At 37.9% G+C, this 23,371-nt stretch overlaps 1 protein-coding gene across 4 annotated transcripts in view; it reads right to left on the reverse strand.

Moving 5' to 3' along the window:
* Positions 1-23,371, reverse strand: part of SLC49A4 (solute carrier family 49 member 4) — a 114,555-nt gene that overhangs the window by 76,423 nt on the left and 14,761 nt on the right. For all 4 annotated transcript variants that reach the window (XM_036851169.1, XM_036851170.1, XM_036851167.1 and 1 more), the window contains exons 3-4: positions 12,041-12,306; positions 105-234 (exon numbers count right to left, since the gene is read on the reverse strand). In XM_036851169.1, the coding sequence (XP_036707064.1) occupies positions 105-234; positions 12,041-12,306 (396 nt within the window). The remainder of the gene's footprint in view (positions 1-104; positions 235-12,040; positions 12,307-23,371) is intronic.

The following is a 23,371-nucleotide window of genomic DNA, read 5'->3' on the forward strand; positions in this document are numbered from 1 at the left end:
TTAGTAGGTTGTTGAAAAACTACTATCTTAAATTATCTTAGATAAATGTGGAATTATCTTCAAGGTGCTAGTCAAAACCACTAAGTGATTTTAAGTATATTTACCTTAATAATCTACAAAAGCTCCGCCGATAACTCAGCCGCTGGCTAGCTGCAGCAACACTGGGAGGAAGAGGAGGCCGCGGTGGGAAATAAGCTAGAGTTGCAGAAAATAGTAAGCAGACAACTCCAAACTCTGGAAAAAAAAAAAAAAGTAAAATGTTAATCAGACAACACAAAAAGTTCAATATCTCAAGTATCTATCTAACAAATATTTATTGCGCATCAATGAAGCTTTAGATATATAAAGATAAGCAAAATATAGTACTTGCCTAGCTAAAATAGCTCAGTATTGTGAGAAAGACTGATACATAAAAATATAACTTTCAGCAGGTAAGAAGTCATAAGGAAATAAGTATGGTAGACTTATGGTATAGTATACTACACAGAAAGAGGATTGAGGCAGTAAACAAATGTTACTCTGGAGAAAACACATTAAAAACCAACAGTACTATCTATAACAGAGATCTTTAAACAGGTCTAGGATGACTGTCTAATAAGCATGGTCCTAAGAAATAAAGAATATAATAGAAAATTGGTAAGAACAGAATAGGAGAAAGTTTGTTTGATCAATGACAGGATATTCTGATGTACTGTGTAGGACAGACTCAATTTATAGGCTACATGGGAAATCTGAACAAAACAGGAAAGCATCCAAAAAAGAAAAAAAAAAAGAAAGAAAGAAACCAGGAGACAGAGCAAAATTTAACAAACACAAGACTAGCTAATGTAGGTTATTAAACAATCAGAAGTAAAAAGAACACCTGAACCATCTTAGTTTGGCACCATTACAGAAGGAAAGGTTCTAGGAGTCCTGATCATTCCCTCCAGAGTTCTCGCACATGGAAACTCCAGCTTTTAACTGTGCCCAATTTAGTAGAAAAGCATGACTCTAGTAGAAAAGTCAGGAAGCCTTGGAGTATAGACCTGTCCATGCCATTAATTAACTTATAAATTGAATGAATCTCTTACTCTTTCTGGGCCAATAAAGGAAACTGATTAAGTGATTTCTAGAGATCCTTTCAGTAGGATAATTCTAATTCTAGGGCTATATTCTTAGCAAAAGGTACAATATTTCTATAAGACACTTAACCACAGATAATGTCTTTATTCTTTGACAATCTGAGGAACAACAAGAAGTAAATGAATTGCTTTAATTTACAGTCCTTTTAATTATTAGTAACAATGAATGAGCATCTTCCATATGCTTACTGGCCATTTGTATTTCTTCTGTGATTGCCTTGTTTGTATTCTTTGCCCATCTTACTACTGGCATTTTTGTAAACAGCTTCACTGAGATATAATTCATGTGACATATAATTCACACATTAAAGTGCATATTTCAATGAATTTTACAACCATCATCACAATTAAAAAATTTTTTCATCATCCCCCAAAGAAACTCTGTATCCATTACCCCACAAATTTCCTAGCCCCAGGCAACCATTAATCTGCTTTCAATCTCTATGGATTTGAGTACTATGGACATTTCTAATAAATGGAATCATATAATATGTAGTCTTTTGTGACTGGCTTCTTTCACTTAATGTTTTCAAGATTCACCCATGTTGGAGCAGTACTTTATTTTTTGCCAAATAATATTCCACTGAATGGATATACCACATTTTTAAATCCACTTAGTTAATAGACATTTAGATTGTTTCTACTTTGGGGCTATTATGAATAATGCTACTACAAATATTTGTGTGCAAATTTCTGCATGGATGTATGTTTTCATCTCACTTAGGCATATACCTGGAAATGGAATTGGTGGGTCATATGGTAATTTATGTTTAACATTTTGAGGAACTGCCAACCTGTTTCCAAAGAGGCTGTACCATTTTATATTACTACCAGCAATGTATGAGGGTTCCAATTTCTCCACTTTCTCATCAACACTTGTTATTTTCCATTTTATTGATTATAGTCACCCTACTGGGTTGAAGTTTAACTCATTATGGTTTTGATTTGCATTTCCCTAATGACTAATGACAATGAGCAACTTTTCATATGCTTCTTGGCCATTTGTGTATCTTCTTTGAAGAAATCTCTATTCGAGTCCTTTGCCCATCTTTTAATTGAATTGTTTGTCTTTTTGTTGTTGAATTGTAAGAATTTAAAAAAATATTCTGGATACAAGTTCCTTACCAGATATATGATTTGCAATTATTTTCTCCCATTCTATGGGTTGTCTTTTCACTTTGTTGATGGTGTATTTTGAAGCACAAGATTTTGAGATAATGAAATCCTATTTTTCTATTTTTTCTTTTGCCATTTGTGCTCTCAGTGTCCTTTATAAAAAGGCTTCGCCTAACCCAAGGTCATGAAGGTTTACTCCTATGTTTTCTTCTAAGTTTATATAGTTTTAGTTCTCACATTTAGGTTTATGACCTATTTTGAATTAATTTTTATGTATGGGGTAAGGAAGGGATTCAAATTGATTGTTTTGCATGTGCATATCCAGTTATTCCAATACCACTTGTTGAAAAGACTATTCTTTCCCCATTGAATTGTCTTGTCACTGTTGTCAAAAGTCAATTGACTATAAATGTAATGGTTTATTTTTTGGAATCTCACTTTTGTTGATTTATATGTCTATCATGCCAGTACCATGCTGTCTTGACCAGTGTAGCTTTGTAGTAAGTTTTGAAACTGGAAATTGTGAGTTCTCCAACTTTGTTCCTTTTCAAGGTTGTTTTGGTTATTCTGAGTCCCTTGCATTTCCATACAGATTTTAAGATCAGCTTGCCAATTTCTGCAACAAAGGCAGCTGAATATTAATTGAGATTGCACTGAATTTGTAGATAAATGTAGAGAGTATTATCACCTTCACAATATTAAAACTTCTAACACATGAACAGGATGTCTTTCCATGTCTTTAGGTCTTCTTTAGTTTCTTTCAATAGTGCTCTATAGTCTTCAGAGTGCAAGTTTTACACTTATATTGTTAAATTTATTCCTAAATATTTTATTCTTTTTGAGGCTATTGCGAATGAACTGTTTTCCTAATTACATGTTTGGATTGTTCATTGCAAATGTGTAAAATACACTTGATTTTTATATATTAATCTTGCACCCTAAAACTTGTTTTTTTAGATCTAATAGTTTTTTTCTGGCTTACAGAGGATTTTCTGTCTTCAAGATCACGTCATTTTCAATAGAGATAGCTTTACTTCCTTCTTTCTGATATAGATGCCTTTTACTTATTTTTCTTACTCAGTCATTCTGGTTAGAATCTCCAGCACAATGTTAAGTAGACATGGCAAGAGTGAACACCCTTGTCTTGTTCCTGATCTCAGGAGGGGATGCATTCAGTATTTCACCATTAAATATGATCTTATCTATGGGTTTTTTTGTAGATGCTCTAATATTATTAGGTTGAGGGAGCTCCTGTCTATTTCTAATTTGTTGGGTGTTTTTATCTTGAAAGGGTGCTGGATTTCCCAAAAGCTTTTGTTTTTCATCTATTAAGATGATCACATAGTTTTTCTCTTTTATTCTATTGATTTAATATATTACATTAGCTGAATTTTGAATGTTAAACCAAATTGCATTCCAGGAATAAATCCCATTTGCTGGTGGTGTATAAGCCTTATTATGTTACTGGATTTGGTTTGCTAGTATATTGTTGAGGACCTGTGGGCCTATATATATTGGTCAAAAGTTTACTTATGATGTCTTTGTCTGAAATAATTTTAGTTTAAGAGTCATTAATCTCTTAAGATCATGATTCTAAGCAAAATATTTTTTAATGGAATGAAGGGTCATGGGACATTATCTCAGGGAGGCAAACTGGAAAACACAAAAGCACTGAAGCAATAGCTGGAAGCTTTGAGTAGGGGTTTCTGCTTGACTGCATGGGAACCATAAGGCAGAGGATGTAGAGCATTAATACATGACCAATAATGCCTAAAATCCAGTCATTTAAAAGATATAATGATTGCTTAAGCTTTCAATAAAAAGAATGATATAACCAAAATAAAGTTTAAAATTTATGTTTTACCTACTTTCAGTTTTATTTACTTATTTACTTTTACATTTCAACTTCTTTCTTTAAAAGGAGTGAGCTGTCGAGCAGAAGTAAGAAGAACTACAATCCTGCAGCCTGTGGAACAAAAACCACATTCACAGAAAGATAGACAAGATGAAAAGGTAGAGGGCTATGTACGAGATGAAGGAACAAGATAAAACCCCAGAAAAACAACTAAATGAAGTGGAGATAGGCAACCTTCCAGAAAAAGAATTCAGAATAATGATAGTGAAGATGATCCAGGACCTCAGAAGACGAATTAAAGAACAAATAAACAGAGATGAACAATACACTAACAGAAATGAAAATTACACTAGAAGGAATCAATAGAGTAACTGAGGCAGAAGAACAGATAAGTGACCTGGAAGACAGAATGGTGGAATTCACTGCTGCGGAACAGAATAAAGAAAAAAGAACGAAAAGAAATGAAGACAGCCTAAGAGACCTCTGGGACAACATTAAACGCAACAACATTCGCATTGTAGGGGTCCCAGAAGGAGAAGAGAGAGAGAAAGGACCAGAGAAAATATTTGAAGAGATTATAGTCAAAAACTTCCCTAACATGGGAAAGGAAATAGCCACCCAAGTCCAGGAAGCGCAGAGAGTCCCATACAGAATAAACCCAAGGAGAAACACGCCGAGACACATAGTAATCAAAGTGGCAAAAATTAAAGACAAAGAAAAATTATTGAAAGCAGCAAGGGAAAAACGACAAATAACATACAAGGGAACTCCCATAAGGTTAACAGCTGATTTCTCAGCAGAAACTCTGCAAGCCAGAAGGGAGTGGCATGATATACTTAAAGTGATGAAAGGGAAGAACCTACAACCAAGATTACTCTACCCGGCAAGGATCTCATTTAGATTTGGTGGAGAAATCAAAAGCTTTACAGACAAGCAAAAGCTAAGAGAATTCAGCACCACCCAACCAGCTCTACAACAAATGCTAAAGGAACTTCTCTAAGTGGGAAACACAAGAGAAGAAAAGGACCTACAAAAACAAACCCAAAACAATTAAGAAAATGGTCATAGGAACATACATATCGATAATTACCTTAAACGTGAATGGATTAAATGCCCCAACCAAAAGACATAGACTGGCTGAATGGATACAAAAACAAGACCCATATATATGCTGTCTACAAGAGACCCACTTTAGACCTAGGGACACATACAGACTGAAAGTGAGGGGATGGAAAAAGATATTCCATGCAAATGGAAATCAAAAGAAAGCTGGAGTAGCTATACTCATATCAGATAAAATAGACTTTAAAATAAAGAATGTTACAAGAGACAAGGAAGGACACTACATAATGATCCAGGGATCAATCCAAGAAGAAGATATAACAATTATAAATATATATGCACCCAACATAGGAGCACCTCAATACATAAGGCAACTGCTAACAGCTATAAAAGAGGAAATCGACAGTAACACAATAATAGTGGGGGATTTTAACACCTCACTTACACCAATGGACAGATCATCCAAAATGAAAATAAATAAGGAAACAGAAGCTTTAAATGACACAATAGACCAGATAGATTTAATTGATATATATAGGACATTCCATCCAAAAACAGCAGATTACACGTTCTTCTCAAGTGCGCACGGAACATTCTCCAGGATAGATCACATCTTGGGTCACAAATCAAGCCTCAGTAAATTTAAGAAAATTGAAATCATATCAAGCATCTTTTCTGATCACAACGCTATGAGATTAGAAATGAATTACAGGGAAAAAAACGTAAAAAAGACAAACACATGGAGGCTAAACAATACGTTACTAAATAACCAAGAGATCACTGAAGAAATCAAAGAGGAAATCAAAAAATACCTAGAGACAAATGACAATGAAAACACGACGACCCAAAACCTATGGGATGCAGCAAAAGCGGTTCTAAGAGGGAAGTTTATAGCTATACAAGCCTACCTAAAGAAACAAGAAAAATCTCAAGTAAACAATCTAACCTTACACCTAAAGAAACTAGAGAAAGAAGAACAAACAAAACCCAAAGTTAGCAGAAGGAAAGAAATCATAAAGATCAGAGCAGAAATAAATGAAATAGAAACAAAGAAAACAATAGCAAAGATCAATAAAACTAAAAGCTGCTTCTTTGAGAAGATAAACAAAATTGATAAGCCATTAGCCAGACTCATCAAGAAAAAGAGGGAGAGGACTCAAATCAATAAAATCAGAAATGAAAAAGGAGAAGTTACAACTGACACTGCAGAAATACAAAGCATCCTAAGAGACTACTACAAGCAACTTTATGCCAATAAAATGGACAACCTGGAAGAAATGGACAAATTCTTAGAAAGGTATAACCTTCCAAGACTGAACCAGGAAGAAACAGAAAATATGAACAGACCAATCACAAGTAATGAAATTGAAACTGTGATTAAAAATCTTCCAACAAACAAAAGTCCAGGACCAGATGGCTTCACAGGTGAATTCTATCAAACATTTAGAGAAGAGCTAACACCTATCCTTCTCAAACTCTTCCAAAAAATTGCAGAGGAAGGAACACTCCCAAACTCATTCTATGAGGCCACCATCACCCTGATACCAAAACCAGACAAAGACACTACAAAAAAAGAAAATTACAGACCAATATCACTGATGAATATAGATGCAAAAATCCTCAACAAAATACTAGCAAACAGAATCCAACAACACATTAAAAGGATCATACACCACGATCAAGTGGGATTTATCCCAGGGATGCAAGGATTCTTCAATGTACGCAAATCAATCAATGTGATACACCATATTAACAAATTGAAGAATAAAAACCATATGATCATCTCAATAGATGCAGAAAAAGCTTTTGACAAAATTCAACACCCATTCCTGATAAAAACTCTCCAGAAAGTGGGCATAGAGGGAACCTACCTCAACATAATAAAGGCCATATATGACAAACCCACAGCAAACATCATTCTCAATGGTGAAAAACTGAAAGCATTTCCTCTAAGATCAGGAACGAGACAAGGATGTCCACTCTCACCACTATTATGCAACATAGTTCTGGAAGTCCTAGCCACGGCAATCAGAGAAGAAAAAGAAATAAAAGGAATACAAATTGGAAAAGAAGAAGTAAAACTGTCACTGTTTGCGGATGACATGATACTATACATAGAGAATCCTAAAACTGCCACCAGAAAACTGCTAGAGCTAATTAATGAATATGGTAAAGTTGCAGGATACAAAATTAATGCACAGAAATCTCTTGCATTCCTATACACTAATGATGAAAAATCTGAAAGAGAAATTAAGGAAACACTCCCATTTACCATTGCAACAAAAAGAATAAAATACCTAGGAATAAACCTACCTAGGGAGACAAAAGACCTGTATGCAGAAAACTATAAGACACTGATGAAAGAAATTAAAGATGATACCAACAGATGGAGAGATATACCATGTTCTTGGATTGGAAGAATCAACATTGTGAAAATGAGTATACTACCCAAAGCAATCTACAGATTCAATGCAATCCCTATCAAATTACCAATGGCATTTTTTATGGAGCTAGAACAAATCATCTTAAAATTTGTATGGAGACACAAAAGACCCCAAATAGCCAAAACAGTCTTGAGGCAAAAAAATGGAGCTGGAGGAATCAGACTCCCTGACTTCAGACTATACTACAAAGCTACAGCAATCAAGACAATATGGTACTGGCACAAAAACAGAAACATAGATCAATGGAACAAGATAGAAAGCCCAGAGATTAACCCACGCACCTATGGTCAACTAATCTATGACAAAGGAGGCAAAGATATACAATGGAGAAAAGACAGTCTCTTCAATAAGTGGTGCTGGGAAAACTGGACAGCTACATGTAAAAGAATGAAATTAGAATACTCCCTAACACCATACACAAAAATAAACTCAAAATGGATTAGAGACCTAAATATAAGACTGGACACTATAAAACTCTTAGAGGAAAACATAGGAAGAACACTCTTTGACATAAATCACAGCAAGATCTTTTTTGATCCACCTCCTAGAGTAATGGAAATAAAAACAAAAATAAACAAATGGGACCTAATGAAACTTCAAAGCTTTTGCACAGCAAAGGAAACCATAAACAAGACGAAAAGACAACCCTCAGAATGGGAGAAAATATTTGCAAATGAATCAACAGACAAAGGATTAATCTCCAAAATATATAAACAGCTCATTCAGCTCAATATCAAAGAAACAAACACCCCAATCCAAAAATGGGCAGAAGACCTAAATAGACATTTCTCCAAAGAAGACATACAGACGGCCACGAAGCACATGAAAAGATGCTCAACATCACTAATTATTAGAGAAATGCAAATCAAAACTACAATGAGGTATCACGTCACTCCTGTTAGAATGGGCATCATCAGAAAATCTACAAACAACAAATGCTGGAGAGGGTGTGGAGAAAAGGGAACCCTCTTGCACTGTTGGTGGGAATGTAAATTGATACACCCACTATGGAGAACAATATGGAGGTTCCTTAAAAAACTAAAAATAGAATTACCATATGACCCAGCAATCCCACTACTGGGCATATACCCAGAGAAAACCGTAATTCAAAAAGACACATGCACCCGAATGTTCATTGCAGCACTATTTACAATAGCCAGGTCATGGAAGCAACCTAAATGCCCATCAACAGACGAATGGATAAAGAAGTTGTGGTACATATATACAATGGAATATTACTCAGCCATAAAAAGGAACGAAATTGAGTCATTTGTGGAGACGTGGATGGATCTAGAGACTGTCATACAGAGTGAAGTAAGTCAGAAAGAGAAAAACAAATATCGTATATTAATGCATGTGTGTGGAACCTAGAAAAATGGTACAGATGAGCCAGTTTGCAGGGCAGAAGTTGAGACACAGATGTAGAGAATGGACATATGGACACCAAGGGGGGAAAACTGCGGTGAGGTGGGGATGGTAGTGTGCTGAATTGGGCGATTGGGATTGACATGTATACACTGATGTGTATAAAATTGATGCCTAATAAGAACCTGCAGTATAAAAAAACAAACAAAACAACTAATACTAAACTTTCATTGGGTTATTTGTATGGAAATATGTTAATATAAATGTTTCAGATATTACATGAAATTTCTAAAAATCCTATATTTGTATTTGTATGGAAATATGTATGGAAATATGTTAATATAAATGTTTCAGACATTACATGAAATTTCTAAAAATCTTATATTTGTATTTGTATGGAAATATGTTAATATAAATGTTTCAGACATTGCATGAAATTTCTAAAAAAACAAACAAACAAACAAACAAACAAAAAAACTACAATGAGGTATCACCTCACACCAGTTAGAATGGGCATCATCAGAAAATCTACAAACAACAAATGCTGGAGAGGGTGTGGAGAAAAGGGAACCCTCTTGCACTGTTGGTGGGAATGTAAATTGATACAGCCACTATGGAGAACAGGATGGAGGTTCCTTAAAAACTAAAAATAGTTTTTAAACCATATGACCCAGCAATCCTACTACTGGGCATATACCCAAAGAAAACCATAATTCAAAAAGACACATGCACCCCAATGTTCACTGCAGCACTAGTTACAATAGCCAGGTCATGGAAGCAACCTAAATGTCCATCGACAGACGAATGGATAAAGAAGATGTGGTACATATATACAATGGAATATTGCTCAGCCATAAAAAGGAACGAAATTGGGTGATTTGTAGAGACATGGATGGATCTAGAGACTGTCATACAGAGTGAAGTCAGTCAGAAAGCGAAAAACAAATATCATATATTAACGCATATATGTGGAACCTAGAAAAATGGTACAGAAGAACCGGTTTGCAGGGCAGAAATAGAGACACAGATGTAGAGAACAAACGTATGGACACCAAGGGGGGAGAGCAGCGGGGGGTGGGGTGGTGGTGGGATGAATTGGGCGATTGAGATTGACATGTATACACTGATGTGTATAAAATGGATGACTAATAAGAACCTGCTGTATAAAAAAATAAATTAAATTAACTTTTAAAAAAAGTCATGCCTTTTACTATATAATACAGTGGGAGACTGAAGAGTAATGTAAGCAGAAAATACGAAATTTCCTGGGCATTCTGCAATAACATTGGATCCCAAAAAAAAAAAAAAAAAAGGTGTGAGCTGTCTACAGGGGGGTTAAATGCTTTATTTACTGCCACCACCTCTAATTTCACTTTTACTCCCTGTGAATCCTACTGGGTTGGCCAAAATGTTCGTTTGGGTTTCTCCATGTTCCGGAAAAACCCGAACGAACTTTCTGGCCAGCCCAATGTTTTGAAATGTAAATTCCATTATATAACTCTCTAGTGTAAAATTCTCCAGAGTGTGGCCTTTGCCTACAACATGATGAACTTCAAACCCTTTACTTTTGCTTAGAAGGCTTGCGTGGTATGGCTTACCTCTCTGGCTTCATCTCTCACCACTCTCACCAGATCTAAGCCACTCTGGGTTTTCAGTTGCTTGAATGCAGCAGGCTCTCCCCGCCGTTACTGGGCTTCTCCTCCATGGTTCTCTCTGTCTTTCTAATGTATTCTTCCTTCTTCCCATTATAGTTAGCTAACTCTCTTTCTTCCGTCAGGTTCCAAATTAGATGCTGCAACTCTAGGAAGCTCTACTTGACCACCAAAATCTGGTTAGGTGCTTCTCCTCTGAGCTCTCAAAGCAACTGTAGGTCTTTGGTTATAGCCCTTACCACCCTGTTTTACAACTGTCTGTCTGTATCCTTTGGGACACTGTTAAGTTATGTCTGGTCAGGAACCATGTTCACTTCAGTGCCTAGCACACTGACAGATACATAGGAGTTCAAAATATATTTGTTAAATTAATAAGTAAATACATGAACTAATACGAAGTTCATCATAATCTGGTCCTTTATCTTTCCAGTCTCATTTTCTGCCACTTGCTACCTATACCCAAACACATATTTACACTACTCTAGTCATAGCAAATTACGTGCAGTTCCCTGGACATACTGAGCTCTCTCACACCTTCTCTGCCTTCTCAGTTGCTGTTCCTTCTATAAGGAATACCTTAACCCGCTTGAACATTCAGTGAACTCCTATGAAATTCTTAGTTTTAATTATCACATTCCTAGTGAAGCCTTCCCTGACTCCTCAACTTCTCCCCAAAGCCAGGTCAATTAGGCCTTCTAAGCTGTGTATATCCTTATTTGTATTATAATGATCTCATCAGTGATCTTACCAAATCCCAGTGCTTAGCTGGGATTGATATACAGTAAACACTTATAAAAAGTTTTCTGAATGCAGAAGGAAATAATAAGCAGGCACATGGGGAGAGGGGATATATTTAAGGAGATCTAAGAGTGGACTAGGGCTTGACTCTAGAAATAAAGAGAAAGGACCCAGGAGAATATTTTGAAAAGATCAACACCCCTTATTAATAGACTAAACATACAGAGAGTAGGAAATGAAAAGGATGAATCATGGGTGATATAGGTTTATAAGGTTAGAGAGCATGGCCAATAACAGGGAAACTGCAAGGGAGAAAATGGGCTTAACACCTACCAACAGATGCTTAACAAATATTTATCGTGGATCATGATGTTCAGTTTTTTATACTGATATCTAGAAAAGACACCAGACAATGTGTTATACAGTGCTTAACTGTAAATGGACGGGAAGAGCGAAGTTAAGAAATAAACTTACATGTAGCAATAATACATTTTAAACTTAATAACTTCCAAGAAAGGGTCAGTTTTAAATAGACATCTCCATATCATATGAAAGGAAAGCACATATATGAATATGTATGGATTAGTCCTCTATTTCATAAGAAGTGATCTGGTATACAAAAAGTAGAGTGAAGATGATGGGGATAAAAGACAAAATATAACAGGAAGAAAATAAACTTTAAAATACCTGCATATAATACAGTCTCTATGCGATCTTTAATGTGGGCCCTGCTATTCTCTGAAGCAAGAAGAGGCGCCGTCCCATTGGGAGCTGGAACAACAAGTGGTCCAACTAAAAATGCACATGCTCCCCCAAGATAACTGAGCATTGATGCAATAGCTGTGGCAGTGGCCCGCTCGTCTGCAGAGAACCACGTTGTGGAGAGGAATGGAGCTGCGTTCATTACAGTCGGACCTGCCAATCCATTTAACAGCTGTCCTGCATGGATTAGTCTGCAATCAAACAAATTAAAAGGCTGTGAGGTAGCTGAGACAGGAATCTTCTAGACAAAAAGAAGTTAGCCACACTGCAGTTAACTATGGCAATAAGAATACATATCTGTAAAGACTATGACACACCTGAAACGTAAAGTATGGTGACTCTCTGTGAGGGAGATAAAATACAGCAATAGTCACCCCTTATTCATTTCACAAATATTTACCAAAGCCTCTGATTTGTGTCACATTCCAAACTAAATACTTCCAATAACTTGTTTCATTTGTTATCACAACACTATGTGGAAGCTATTATTATCCTCATTTATTGAGATATGAAAGCTTTGGCTTAGAAAGATAAAGAAACTTGCCCAAGTGCTAACAGGCAAGCTAAGATTTAGACCCAGGTCTGACTCCAAAATCCATACTCTATTAGACTGCCAGTCACAGAGACCTAGTAAGTGCCGCCAGCCCTACAATAACACAGTTAGTTGAGCTCAACATTTCACACCTACTCTGTGCCAGGTGATGGAAATACAAAAAAGAAAGTAATCATTATAGAATCTTCTAATGGAAGAAGAATCAGAGGATCTTGTCTGCACCTAACTAGTTGAATGGCCCTGGGTAATATGTCTTTGTAGGATTCCATTCCTTCTCCTGTAAAATGATGAGATTAGTTTAAATTGAATATTCATGCCTTGAGCATTTGTTAGGTTAAGGTACTATAATCACAGATCACTGGGTCCCTTCCAGTCCCAATTCTCTGACCATTACTTTAATTGTAAGGGTTAGTGAAAAGTAGTTTCTTGCTTCCATTCCAGTTGTTCTCTTGCTCATCCTTCCTCACTATTCTATTCAGTGCTCTATCCTGTTCCCTGCTGAACACGGAACGTGAAAACCCTTTTCCCACATTTCTTCCTCCACCCGCAAAATATACATTCACATTCAAGAGTAGCCTTGAAGGAGAAAAGAAGCCAGAAGTCCAAAAAGCACAGAGAAGAATGGGAAGCGAGTCAACCTCTTCTGCCTTGAAGGTAGAGGAAAGGGAAGGAACAGTGTATGTGACATACACATGATACTAACTACTTTTTCTTTCTGTTCCTTTTGCTTTTCAGTCACCATGTGGGTGCCAAATCCTCTTTTTAACAAGTACCACCTTAAGCTACTTCGAAAAAGTTTTTCGAATGTAGAAGGAAATAATAAACAGGCATGTGAGGAGACGTAGGGCCCTAATGTAGAAGCATAAGTGAGTGGGAAGTGAAATATGTGAATTACGTCTGCTCAAATCTTTGTAAATGTTGGAAAAGTTATTCGAAGGCAAAATGGCTTCAAGCATCGTTAATGTTGCTAAATTAAGAAAACCAAAGACATTTAAAATTTTTCTTGTGTAAGGGGAACTATTTTCTAGATGACAAACACAATTAAACTGCTTATAAACCAAATACCTCCTCCAAATGCCAGAGGGTCCCCAGCTGTCACACAGAAATTTCATCACAGAAATATTCTTGAAACACTGTCATTAAGTGGTTTTAATCATGACTCGCGATGGTACAATAATCAAACGACGCATGATGGCTCATAAAGGTAACTGCTTTGACATTTAACACCTTTAATGAGGTGTTCCTGAAAGACTCATCTCATCTAGAAGGAGAAGGGTTGGAATGAGTAAGTTTTATTATGCCTAAAAATGTTAAGAGTAGGAGAACATGGAAGAAACGACCTATTAAAAAAAAAAACTTGATAAAACAGTATGAATCCTGAAAGCTAAGGTATAAAACTCAAATCACTGTCATGGCTTAACTCTTTGCTACTTCTCAGTGAAATCATGAATAGACTATTTTCCAAGCAGCAAACATAAGAGTCATAGAACATGTGAGCTTGAGATAAGGTAAGGATCATCCAAGTCCAGTTTACTCAATTCTCAGATCAGAATATTTCTCACTATAACATGTATACCTGCTAAAGTAAGTATCCAGAGCACATATGGCACTCGGGACATTTCAGATGGCTACTAAGTCTAAAAGGTCACCGAACTTGGAAGGCCAACCTAAAACATGAATTATCAAAGTGAAAAATCATAGTGAAAAACAAGCTGTTTTGGTGTTTAAAAATTATTCTAATTTAAATAAGTATGTGCTTTTTTGCATTAAAGTCATCATAAATAAATGTACTCCTCACAAATGAGCTCAGTAGAACTGGGACCTACAGGATTTGGGGTTACCCTCTGAATTCGTGGGAAACCTGGCAGGGAAATCCAGTGCCTGCTCTTCCCAGCATCTTTAAATTTTCCAGAACTTAGTTCTGCTCCTTCTTTCACTTATATCCTAGAGTCCCTCAGGGCCTGGCACTTACTAAGTGGTTATAAGCACTGCCATCCGATAACCAGGGCGTAACACCAATCTGTAATATAAAGATTTTCATGTTTGCCTGACACTGGTTTCCGTCACCTACCATTAATGTACCCTATTTTTCATGTGGTTTATGTTTTCCTTTCCTGTGCAAAAGCTTTTAAGTTTCATTAGGTCCCATTTGTTTATTTTTGTTTTTATTTCCATTTCTCTAGGAGGTGGGTCATAAAGGATCTTGCTGTGATGTATGTCATAGAGTGTTCTGCCTATGTTTTCCTCTAAGAGTTTTATAGTGTCTGGACTTACATTTAGGTCTTTAATCCATTTTGAGTTTATTTTTGTGTATGGTGTTAGGGAGTGTTCTAATTTCATTCTTTTACATGTAGCTGTCCAGTTTTCGCAGCACCACTTATTGAAGAGGCTGTCTTTTCTCCATTGTATATTCTTGCCTCTTTTATAAAAAATAAGGTGACCATATGGGCGTGGGCTTATCTCTGGGCTTTCTATCCTGTTCCATTGAGCTATATTTCTGTTTTTGTGCCAGTACCATACTCTCTTGATTACTGTAGCTTTGTAGTATAGTCTGAATGGGAGTAAATATTTGCAAGTGAAGCAACTGACAAAGGATTAATCTCCAAAATTTACAAACAGCTCATGCAGCTCAATATCAAAAAAACCAAACAACCCAATCCAAAAATGGGCAGAAGACCTAAATAGACATTTCTCCAAAGAAGATATACAGATTGCCAACAAACACATGAAAGGATGCTCAACATCACTAATCATTAGAGAAATGCAAATCAAAACTGCAATGAGGTATCACCTCACACCAGTCAGAATGGCCATCATCAAAAAATCTACAAACAATAAATGCTGGAGAGGGTGTGGAGAAAAGGGAACCCTCTTGCACTGTTGGTGGGAATGTAAATTGATACAGCCACTATGGAGAACAGTATGGAGGTTCCTTAAAAAACTAAAAGTAGAGCTACCATATGACCCAGCAATCCCACTACTGGGCATATACCCTGAGAAAACCATAATTCAAAAAGAGTCATGTACCAAAGTGTTCATTGCAGCTCTATTTACAATAGCCAGGACATGGAAGCAACCTAAGTGTCTATCAACAGATTAATGGATAAAGAAGATGTGGCACATATATACAATGGAATATTACTCAGCCATAAAAAGAAACGAAATTGAGTTATTTGTAGTGAGGTGGATGGACCTAGAGACTGTCATACAGAGTGAAGTAAGTCAGAAAGAGAAAAACATATACCATATGCTAACACATATATATGGAATCTAAAAAAAAAAAAAAAAGGTTCTGAAGAACCTAGGGGCAGGACAGGAATAAAGACGCAGACGTAGAGAATGGACTTGAGGACACAGGGAGGGGGAAGGGTAAGCTGGGATGAAGTGAGAGAGTGGCATGGACATATATACACTACCAAATGTAAAATAGATAGCTAGTGGGAAGCAGCCGCATAGCACAGGGAGATCAGCTCGGTGCTCTGTGACCACCTAGAGGGGTGGGATAGGGAGGGTGGGAGGGAGGGAGATGCAAGAGGGAAGAGATATGGGGATACATGTATATGTATAGCTGATTCACTTTGTTATAAAGCAGAAACTAACACACCATTGTAAAGCAATTATACTCCAATAAAGATGTTAAAAAAAATAAAAATTAAAAATAAAAAGCCTTGGGATAAAAAACTTACCCTATTTTATGAAATTAACTTGTTTGTAAAAATATATTTAAAAATAATTCAGTTATATATATAAAATTTAGTGTTCCCATTTAATAGTAATGCATAGAGGGTTTTTTTTTTTTTTCTGGAAAAGTGCTGGCCCTAAGACATAATAAAATCATACAAACATTACCGTAAATTCTTTAAAATGACAATTAAGGAGAGGAAATAATTATAAATTGTTCAATACAAGTTGTATTATTTAATTCATTTAACAAAGATGTACTGAGTATTCACTGTGTATTGGGTAGGCACTGTGATAGCAATGGGTACACAGGAATATAAAATTAAAAAGCTAAACTCTTTAAGTAGAGTAGTTGAAGAGTCACCTACCAGTACTGTATCAGGAATATAAAGAAAAATAAGGCAATAATTAGGCCTAAGCTTGTGGGGCCTGGGACAAGAGTACCAGTAGAGGTCCCTGCACACCCTCCTTCTCCTCTGACCTCTGGTTCTGATCTACAACATCAGGGGCTTCGCATACATGCACATGAACCTTAAGGTCCAACCCCATCCAAGCTCCATCTATCCCCTTCCAAACACCTGCCCCTTAGCTACCCCTTGGGCCTAGGGAGCACACCCCAGGGATGCAGTTCACTCTTGGAAGAACAGACCTGGGAAAGAGGTATGTTGCAGGGATTGCTGGGGTCTTGTGTAGCTTGAAAGTGGTGAATGGGCAGGGCAGACACATCTCTGGCTCTACAGACTCCTCACCCCATAAGGAATGGCAAAACTGAAGGAAAACCAGAGTGGAACACTCTTAGGCATGGAGTCCAGGACAAGGACCCGGTGGCACTACTGGCAACAACAGTGAGGTACAGAGGAGGGATGGTCTGGAGGGCTGTTAAGGTGGTATACTAGATATAGTTAAGTGAATGACTGGATATAAGGGGGGGTACCCATAACCGTAAAAATGTCCAACAAGTGGTTGACTACAGGTTGCAAGCTAAGGAAAGAGGTCTGAGATGAGAGATACATATTAAGTTTGGGGAACAAACTCTGGAGAATACCATCGTCTTTTAAATAGTCAGAGGAAGAGGAGTCTAGAAAGACAATTGAGAAGGAGCAATTATAGAGGCAGAAAAAAAAATAAAACAGGAAAGACTGGTGTCATAGTAACTAAGGAGAGAAGGGTTTAGAGAAGATGAAAGTGAGGTACCAATAATTTCAGATCAAACAGAAAGAGGGTTTAACTGAAATGTAACCACTGGATTCGGCGACAAGGAGGTCTTGCATGACCTGAGCAGAAGCAGTTTCAGGAGACTGTTGAGGATGGAAGTCGGATACGTGAGAAAATGGAAATTTACAATTAGACTATTCATTCTAATTGTTAAAAACAGATGCCAGAACAAAAATTAGGTATATGAACTTGACAGTATGAAAAGGAAAAACACCCAGCTTAAATGAACAGTCTGAACTGAAAAGTCTCTCTGCCTTCACATGCTGAAAGATATATGCAACTTGTTGTGATTGTCCTAATGCTTTCGAAGCACTCCTGAAAGAAGCTGGCTTTCAGAAACTCATACCGATTGATCTGGGCTGACTGTTAAAAACAACACAGAACAACAAAAGAGGTGTGATTCACAACCTTCCGTTAAGTGAAGTAGATCACATAACTTAATGTTAATTTTTCTGTGTCATGATTACATGCTTCAGTTTTTGTGGGTTTTTTTAATTTTTATTTATTTATTTATTTATTTATGGCTGTGTTGGGTCTTCGTTTCTGTGCGAGGGCTTTCTCTAGTTGTAGCAAGCGGGGGCCACTCTTCATCATGGTGCACGGGCCTCTCACTATCGCGGCCTCTCTTGCTGCGGAGCACAGGCTCCAGACGCGCAGGCTCAGTAATTGTGGCTCACGGGCCCAGCCGCTCCGCGGCATGTGGGATCTTCCCAGACCAGGGCTCAAACCCGTGTCCCCTGCATTGGTAGGCAGATTCTCAACCACTGTGCCACCGGGAAGCCCCCATGTTTCAGTTTTGTTTTGCAAGTAGCAGTTAAGTTCCTTGTGGGTAAGGACCACGGTTTCTAATCTCCCCAGAGTGCCTCCCAGGGTGCGAAGGCAGTGTGGATGCTCTCCAGGATCCAAGTACAGGGAAGTGGGGTCACCGAAATACACAACTAACCTGTGCTGTACAAACCTCACAAGGTTCCACCACATACATCACATCAGTTCCACTTGTAAATTTTAAAAAGCTTATATTCAGCAATACAAAAAACAAGGTGATTAATATTTGGGAAACAAAACTTTTAGAAAAAGAAAATGAGAGTGGTTAGAGCGAGGCCAAGGCCTTAGCACTGTCTCGAACACAGTGCACCTGGGGAGGGCAGGCAGAAGTTAGCAGCATGAGGACGTAGTTTCGTCTCCTGGGCAATAAGCTCTGTAGCAGAAAGGGAGCTCTCTGGAAGCTGACTAGTTAATTCAAGGGGTCTAACTCTTGCTTCCTTGCCTGAAACTTCATGCCTGATGAAGATGGGTATACTCGTATATTCACAGTTAGGAGACTGCAGGTGTCCTGACCTTTGCAGGTCAAGCCCTGACAGACGTGCCAAGGCACAGGGGTGCTGCTCTCCTTCATCCCAGTCTCCTCTCGCTGGTCCCTTAATTGACTCCCTCTCCTTGTCTCCCCCCACCCCACCCAACTTCCTTTTCTTCCCTTCTCCCTTGGGTCTTTTTTCTTTGTTCCTTTTTTTTCTCCTTGCCTAGCTTCTGCCTACTTCTGAGGCCTAGTTTACACGGTCCCCACAGGCCAGGTGGAAAATAGGGGAATTTCCCTTGTGGGCTGAGAAGAAGATTAGATCAGAGCTTTGGGAGTTTCTCCAGCATCAGCAGAACCAGATGGTAGAGACTAGGAAGTGGGAGCGGCCCACCAGTGTCGGCACTGCTGAGGCTGGCTGGCCCATGGCAGGCATGAGGACACCTAGCATGGCCTGGACACACCTGCCCCGGCCCTGGGCACCTCAGCCCTCAACTGCTGCCCCTGCCCATGGAGAGGCCAAGGCTCAGGGGCACGTAGTGTGGCATTTCTGCACAGCTGCATTCCTTTTCTTATTATTCAGTATACTATAGCTTTTCAAACAAATGCCAATAGCTAAAGTTCAAACTGAAGACCTGTTAAGTTCATGTGTTCTCATGTACTTGACATTTTAGCTTGTATTTAATGATATTCTGGTATCCCAACCTTTTGCTTCCTGACATTCTGGAACAAATACCCATGATTCTTAAATTATTTTCTACTTAGAATAATATGATGTTTTAGAATTTGAATTTTCATAGTTGGAAGAGACTTCAAACCTCAGCTAGATAACCCACACTCTTGATTTTATAGAAAAACTGAGTTCCAGAAAAGCTAATAATACACTTAAAATCACACTTATTTTATAACTTATTTATAACTTTCTTTTCTTCAAAAAGTATTCGTGGGGGGAGTTCCAAAGTCATATAACTAGCTAATGGCTAAGCCAGGACTAGAAATCAAAATTAAATCTGATTTCACCAGTCCACAAATCTGTTTTTTTTAATTTAACTTTTTTAATACAGCTGGTTCTTATTATTTATTTATTTATTTATTTATGGCTGCATTGGGTCTTTGTTGCTGTGCGCGGGCTTTCTCTAGTTGTGGTGAGCAGGGGCTACTCTTTGTGGTGGTGCACGGGCTCTAGGCAAGCGGGCTTCAGTAGTTGTGGCGCACGGGCTTAGTTTCTCAGCGGCATGTGGGATCTTCCCGGACCAGGGCTCGAATCCGTGTCCCCTGCACTGGCAGGCGGATTCTTAACCACTGCACCACCAGGGAAGCCCTAGCTATCTATTTTATACATATTAGTGTACATATGTCAATCCCAATCTCCCAATTCATCCCACCACCACCCCCGCTCCCCGCTTTCCTCCCTTGGTGTCCATACATTTGTTCTCTACATCAGTCCACAAATCTTTCTACTCTTCCACATGGCCTCCATTCTGAAGGTTCTCTGTAACTAACATTAATGATAAAGATCATTGATTATTGAGATAACCCAAGGTTCTCAGATCCAAAGGCATGCAGTAGCTGGCATATTTTTATTCTATGCAGAGATGTACTTTATAAACCTTTATTATGACTAGCACTGGGGATAACATTAGAGAGTTGGCTTTTTATAGAAACTGAGCAGGTATTTCCTGCTCAGCTCAGTGTAAATCCAGCATTCTTTTTTTTTTTTTAAGTAATATCAACTGATGATTTTTTTAATTTTTTTTTTTAAAGTTTAATTTTATTTATTTATTTATTTATTTATGGCTGTGTTGGGTCTTCGTTTCTGTGCGAGGGCCTTCTCCAGTTGTGGCAAGTGGGGGCCACTCTTCATCGCGGTGCGCGGGCCTCTCACCATCGCGGCCTCTCCTGTTGCGGAGCACAGGCTCCAGACGCGCAGGCTCAGTAGCTGTGGCTCACGGGCCCAGTTGCTCCGCGGCATGTGGGATCTTCCCAGACCAGGGCTCGAACCCGTGTCCCCTGCATTGGCAGGCGGAGTCTCAACCACTGTGCCACCAGGGAAGCCCCCAGCATTCTTAACTTAAATTCTATGTATTTTTAATGTGAAATGATTTAGAATCCATAAGAATACTTATCTCTAACACTCAATATGCCAATGGTTCACAAGCTTTCTCCCAATTCCCCATTCCTAATCATCCTGCATGAGAATAAACTCGTGTGTTACAGGATTTCCTGGATATTGAAAATGGTCTAAAGTGCTAGAAGTAGTTTTCCTTTATTTAGCCCAAGAAGGCAATAAAAAGGGTCAGAGATGCTATGAATTAATTACAGGAAAAAGGAAGTTAGGAAGGGAGAAATAGAGTGAAATGGTGAAAAGGAATGAGCTTTCTAAAGATTTTTACCATAGCCTCAGTTTTCTTTTATGAAAATCTATTTCCCTTTTGTACCCTTTAATAATTTTGGCCAATTATGATCCAATTAAAAATATCTACTGCATATCTACTATGGTCAAGGCACCTGCAGCAGACACTAAAGGGACTATAAAGATAAGAACTATAGCCTTGGCCTAAAGAAGCTTATAATAATAACATATCAAGTACAGTTACAGAAAGCTCATTAAAAAACACAGTGAAAAGAATATTGGGTTAGATATCAAAAGACTCAGCTTCTAGACTTATCTAAATTTATTAACTGTATAATCTTTGGTGAATCGCTTATTCTCTTTCATTTCAATTTCCCCAAAGGTACTTTATCTCACAGGATTTTTATTAAGGCCAAATACGATAATCTCTCAGCAAAGCACGGGAGAAAAATGGACTTAGTCCTGGTCTGAGAGAGACCTACCTCCCCCCATTTTGTCTCATAACGTTTTTCTTGTCTCATAACTTTTATTTTGTCCTCTTAGTTTAAAAGTATTTTATATGTATACTCGTAGTAGAAAAGAAGTGCATAGAGAAGAAAAAATCCATAAATTCAATGATTCAGTAACTCATATAACCATTCCTAATATTTTGATTTTTCAGTCTTTTTTTCTTTCAGTTTTTTTTTTTAATGCATCTCTCAATCAAGACAGGCACAGGTAATCATAGATATCAAATTGAATATACAGTTTTATGCACTAAATCATTTTAACTTTATAGTCTATAATAAGCATTTCTCATTTCATTCTTTACATCATAATTGTTAATGGCTCCACTGATAGTCTATCATACAGATGTACAAAAACTCATTTAACATTTTCCTAATGTTTGTTACTTATTTGTTAATATTAATAATGGTGTTGTGATAACCTTTGTATGAAAATATTTGCCATTTCCAAATTATTTCCTTAGGGTCAATAAGTCAAAGGGTATGAACATTTTAGACCTTATGAAATATACTCCAAAGTCGTATTTCAGAAAAGCCTGTAGCAATTTACAGTCCCATCAGTAGTGGTCAACAGTGCCTGCCTCACCAGCATTGAATACCACTATTTAAAAAATACTCACCTAGGGGCTTCCCTGGTGGCGCAGTGGTTGAGAGTCTGCCTGCCAATGCGGGGAACACGGGTTCGAGCCCTGGTCTGGGAGGATCCCACATGCCGCGGAGCAACTGGGCCCGTGAGCCACAACTATTGAGCCTGAGCGTCTGGAGCCTCTGCTCCGCAACAAGAGAGGCCGCGATGGTGAGAGGCCCGCGCACCGCGATGAAGAGTGGCCCCCACTCGCCGCAACTGGAGAAAGCCCTCACACAGAGGCGAAGACCCGACACAGCCAAAAATAAACATAATAAATAAAAAAAAAAAAAAAAAAAAACTCACCTAAAAATAAAGAAAAAAATTAAAAAAAATTTTTAATATAAAAATAAAAATTACACACATACACACAAAGTTGGTGTGTTAGTTTTCTATTGCTGTTAAAACAAATTACCACAAACTCAGTGGCTTTAAGACAACACTCATTTATTCTCTTACATTTCTGTAAATCAGAAGTCCAACACGGGTCTCACTGAGCTAAAATCAAGGTGTGGCACGGCTATGTTCCTGTCTGGAGGCTCTAGAGAAGGATATGCTTCCTCGTCTTTCCCAGCTTCTAGCAGCCACCTGCATTCCTTGGCTCCTGGCCCCCCCTCTTCTGTCTTCAAAGCCAGCAACAGTGGTTTGAGTCCTTCTCACACTGCATCTCTCTGACTTCCTCTTCTATCTCTTCTTTTAGGACTTTTGTGATTACATTGGGCCCACCTGGATAACCCAGGCTAATCTCCCTATTTTAGGGTCAGATGATTAGCAAACTTAATTCCACCTACAATCGTAGTTCTCCTTTGCCGTGTAACAGAACACATTCACGGGTTCCGGATATTAGAACGTGGACATCTTTGGGGGATGAGGGTGTTATTCTGTCTGTCACACTTGGTAAGGCCAAAAGGCATCTCCTTGTTTTAATTTGCATTTCTTTTTTTGACTACTGGTCTTTTTTCCCATTGGTATATTACAATTTTTCTTATTTTGAATGAGTGCTTAATATATTTATTTGTATTATTTACC

The sequence above is a fragment of the Balaenoptera musculus genome, chromosome 4 (assembly GCF_009873245.2).
Source record: "Balaenoptera musculus isolate JJ_BM4_2016_0621 chromosome 4, mBalMus1.pri.v3, whole genome shotgun sequence".
Classification (NCBI taxonomy): domain Eukaryota; kingdom Metazoa; phylum Chordata; class Mammalia; order Artiodactyla; family Balaenopteridae; genus Balaenoptera; species Balaenoptera musculus.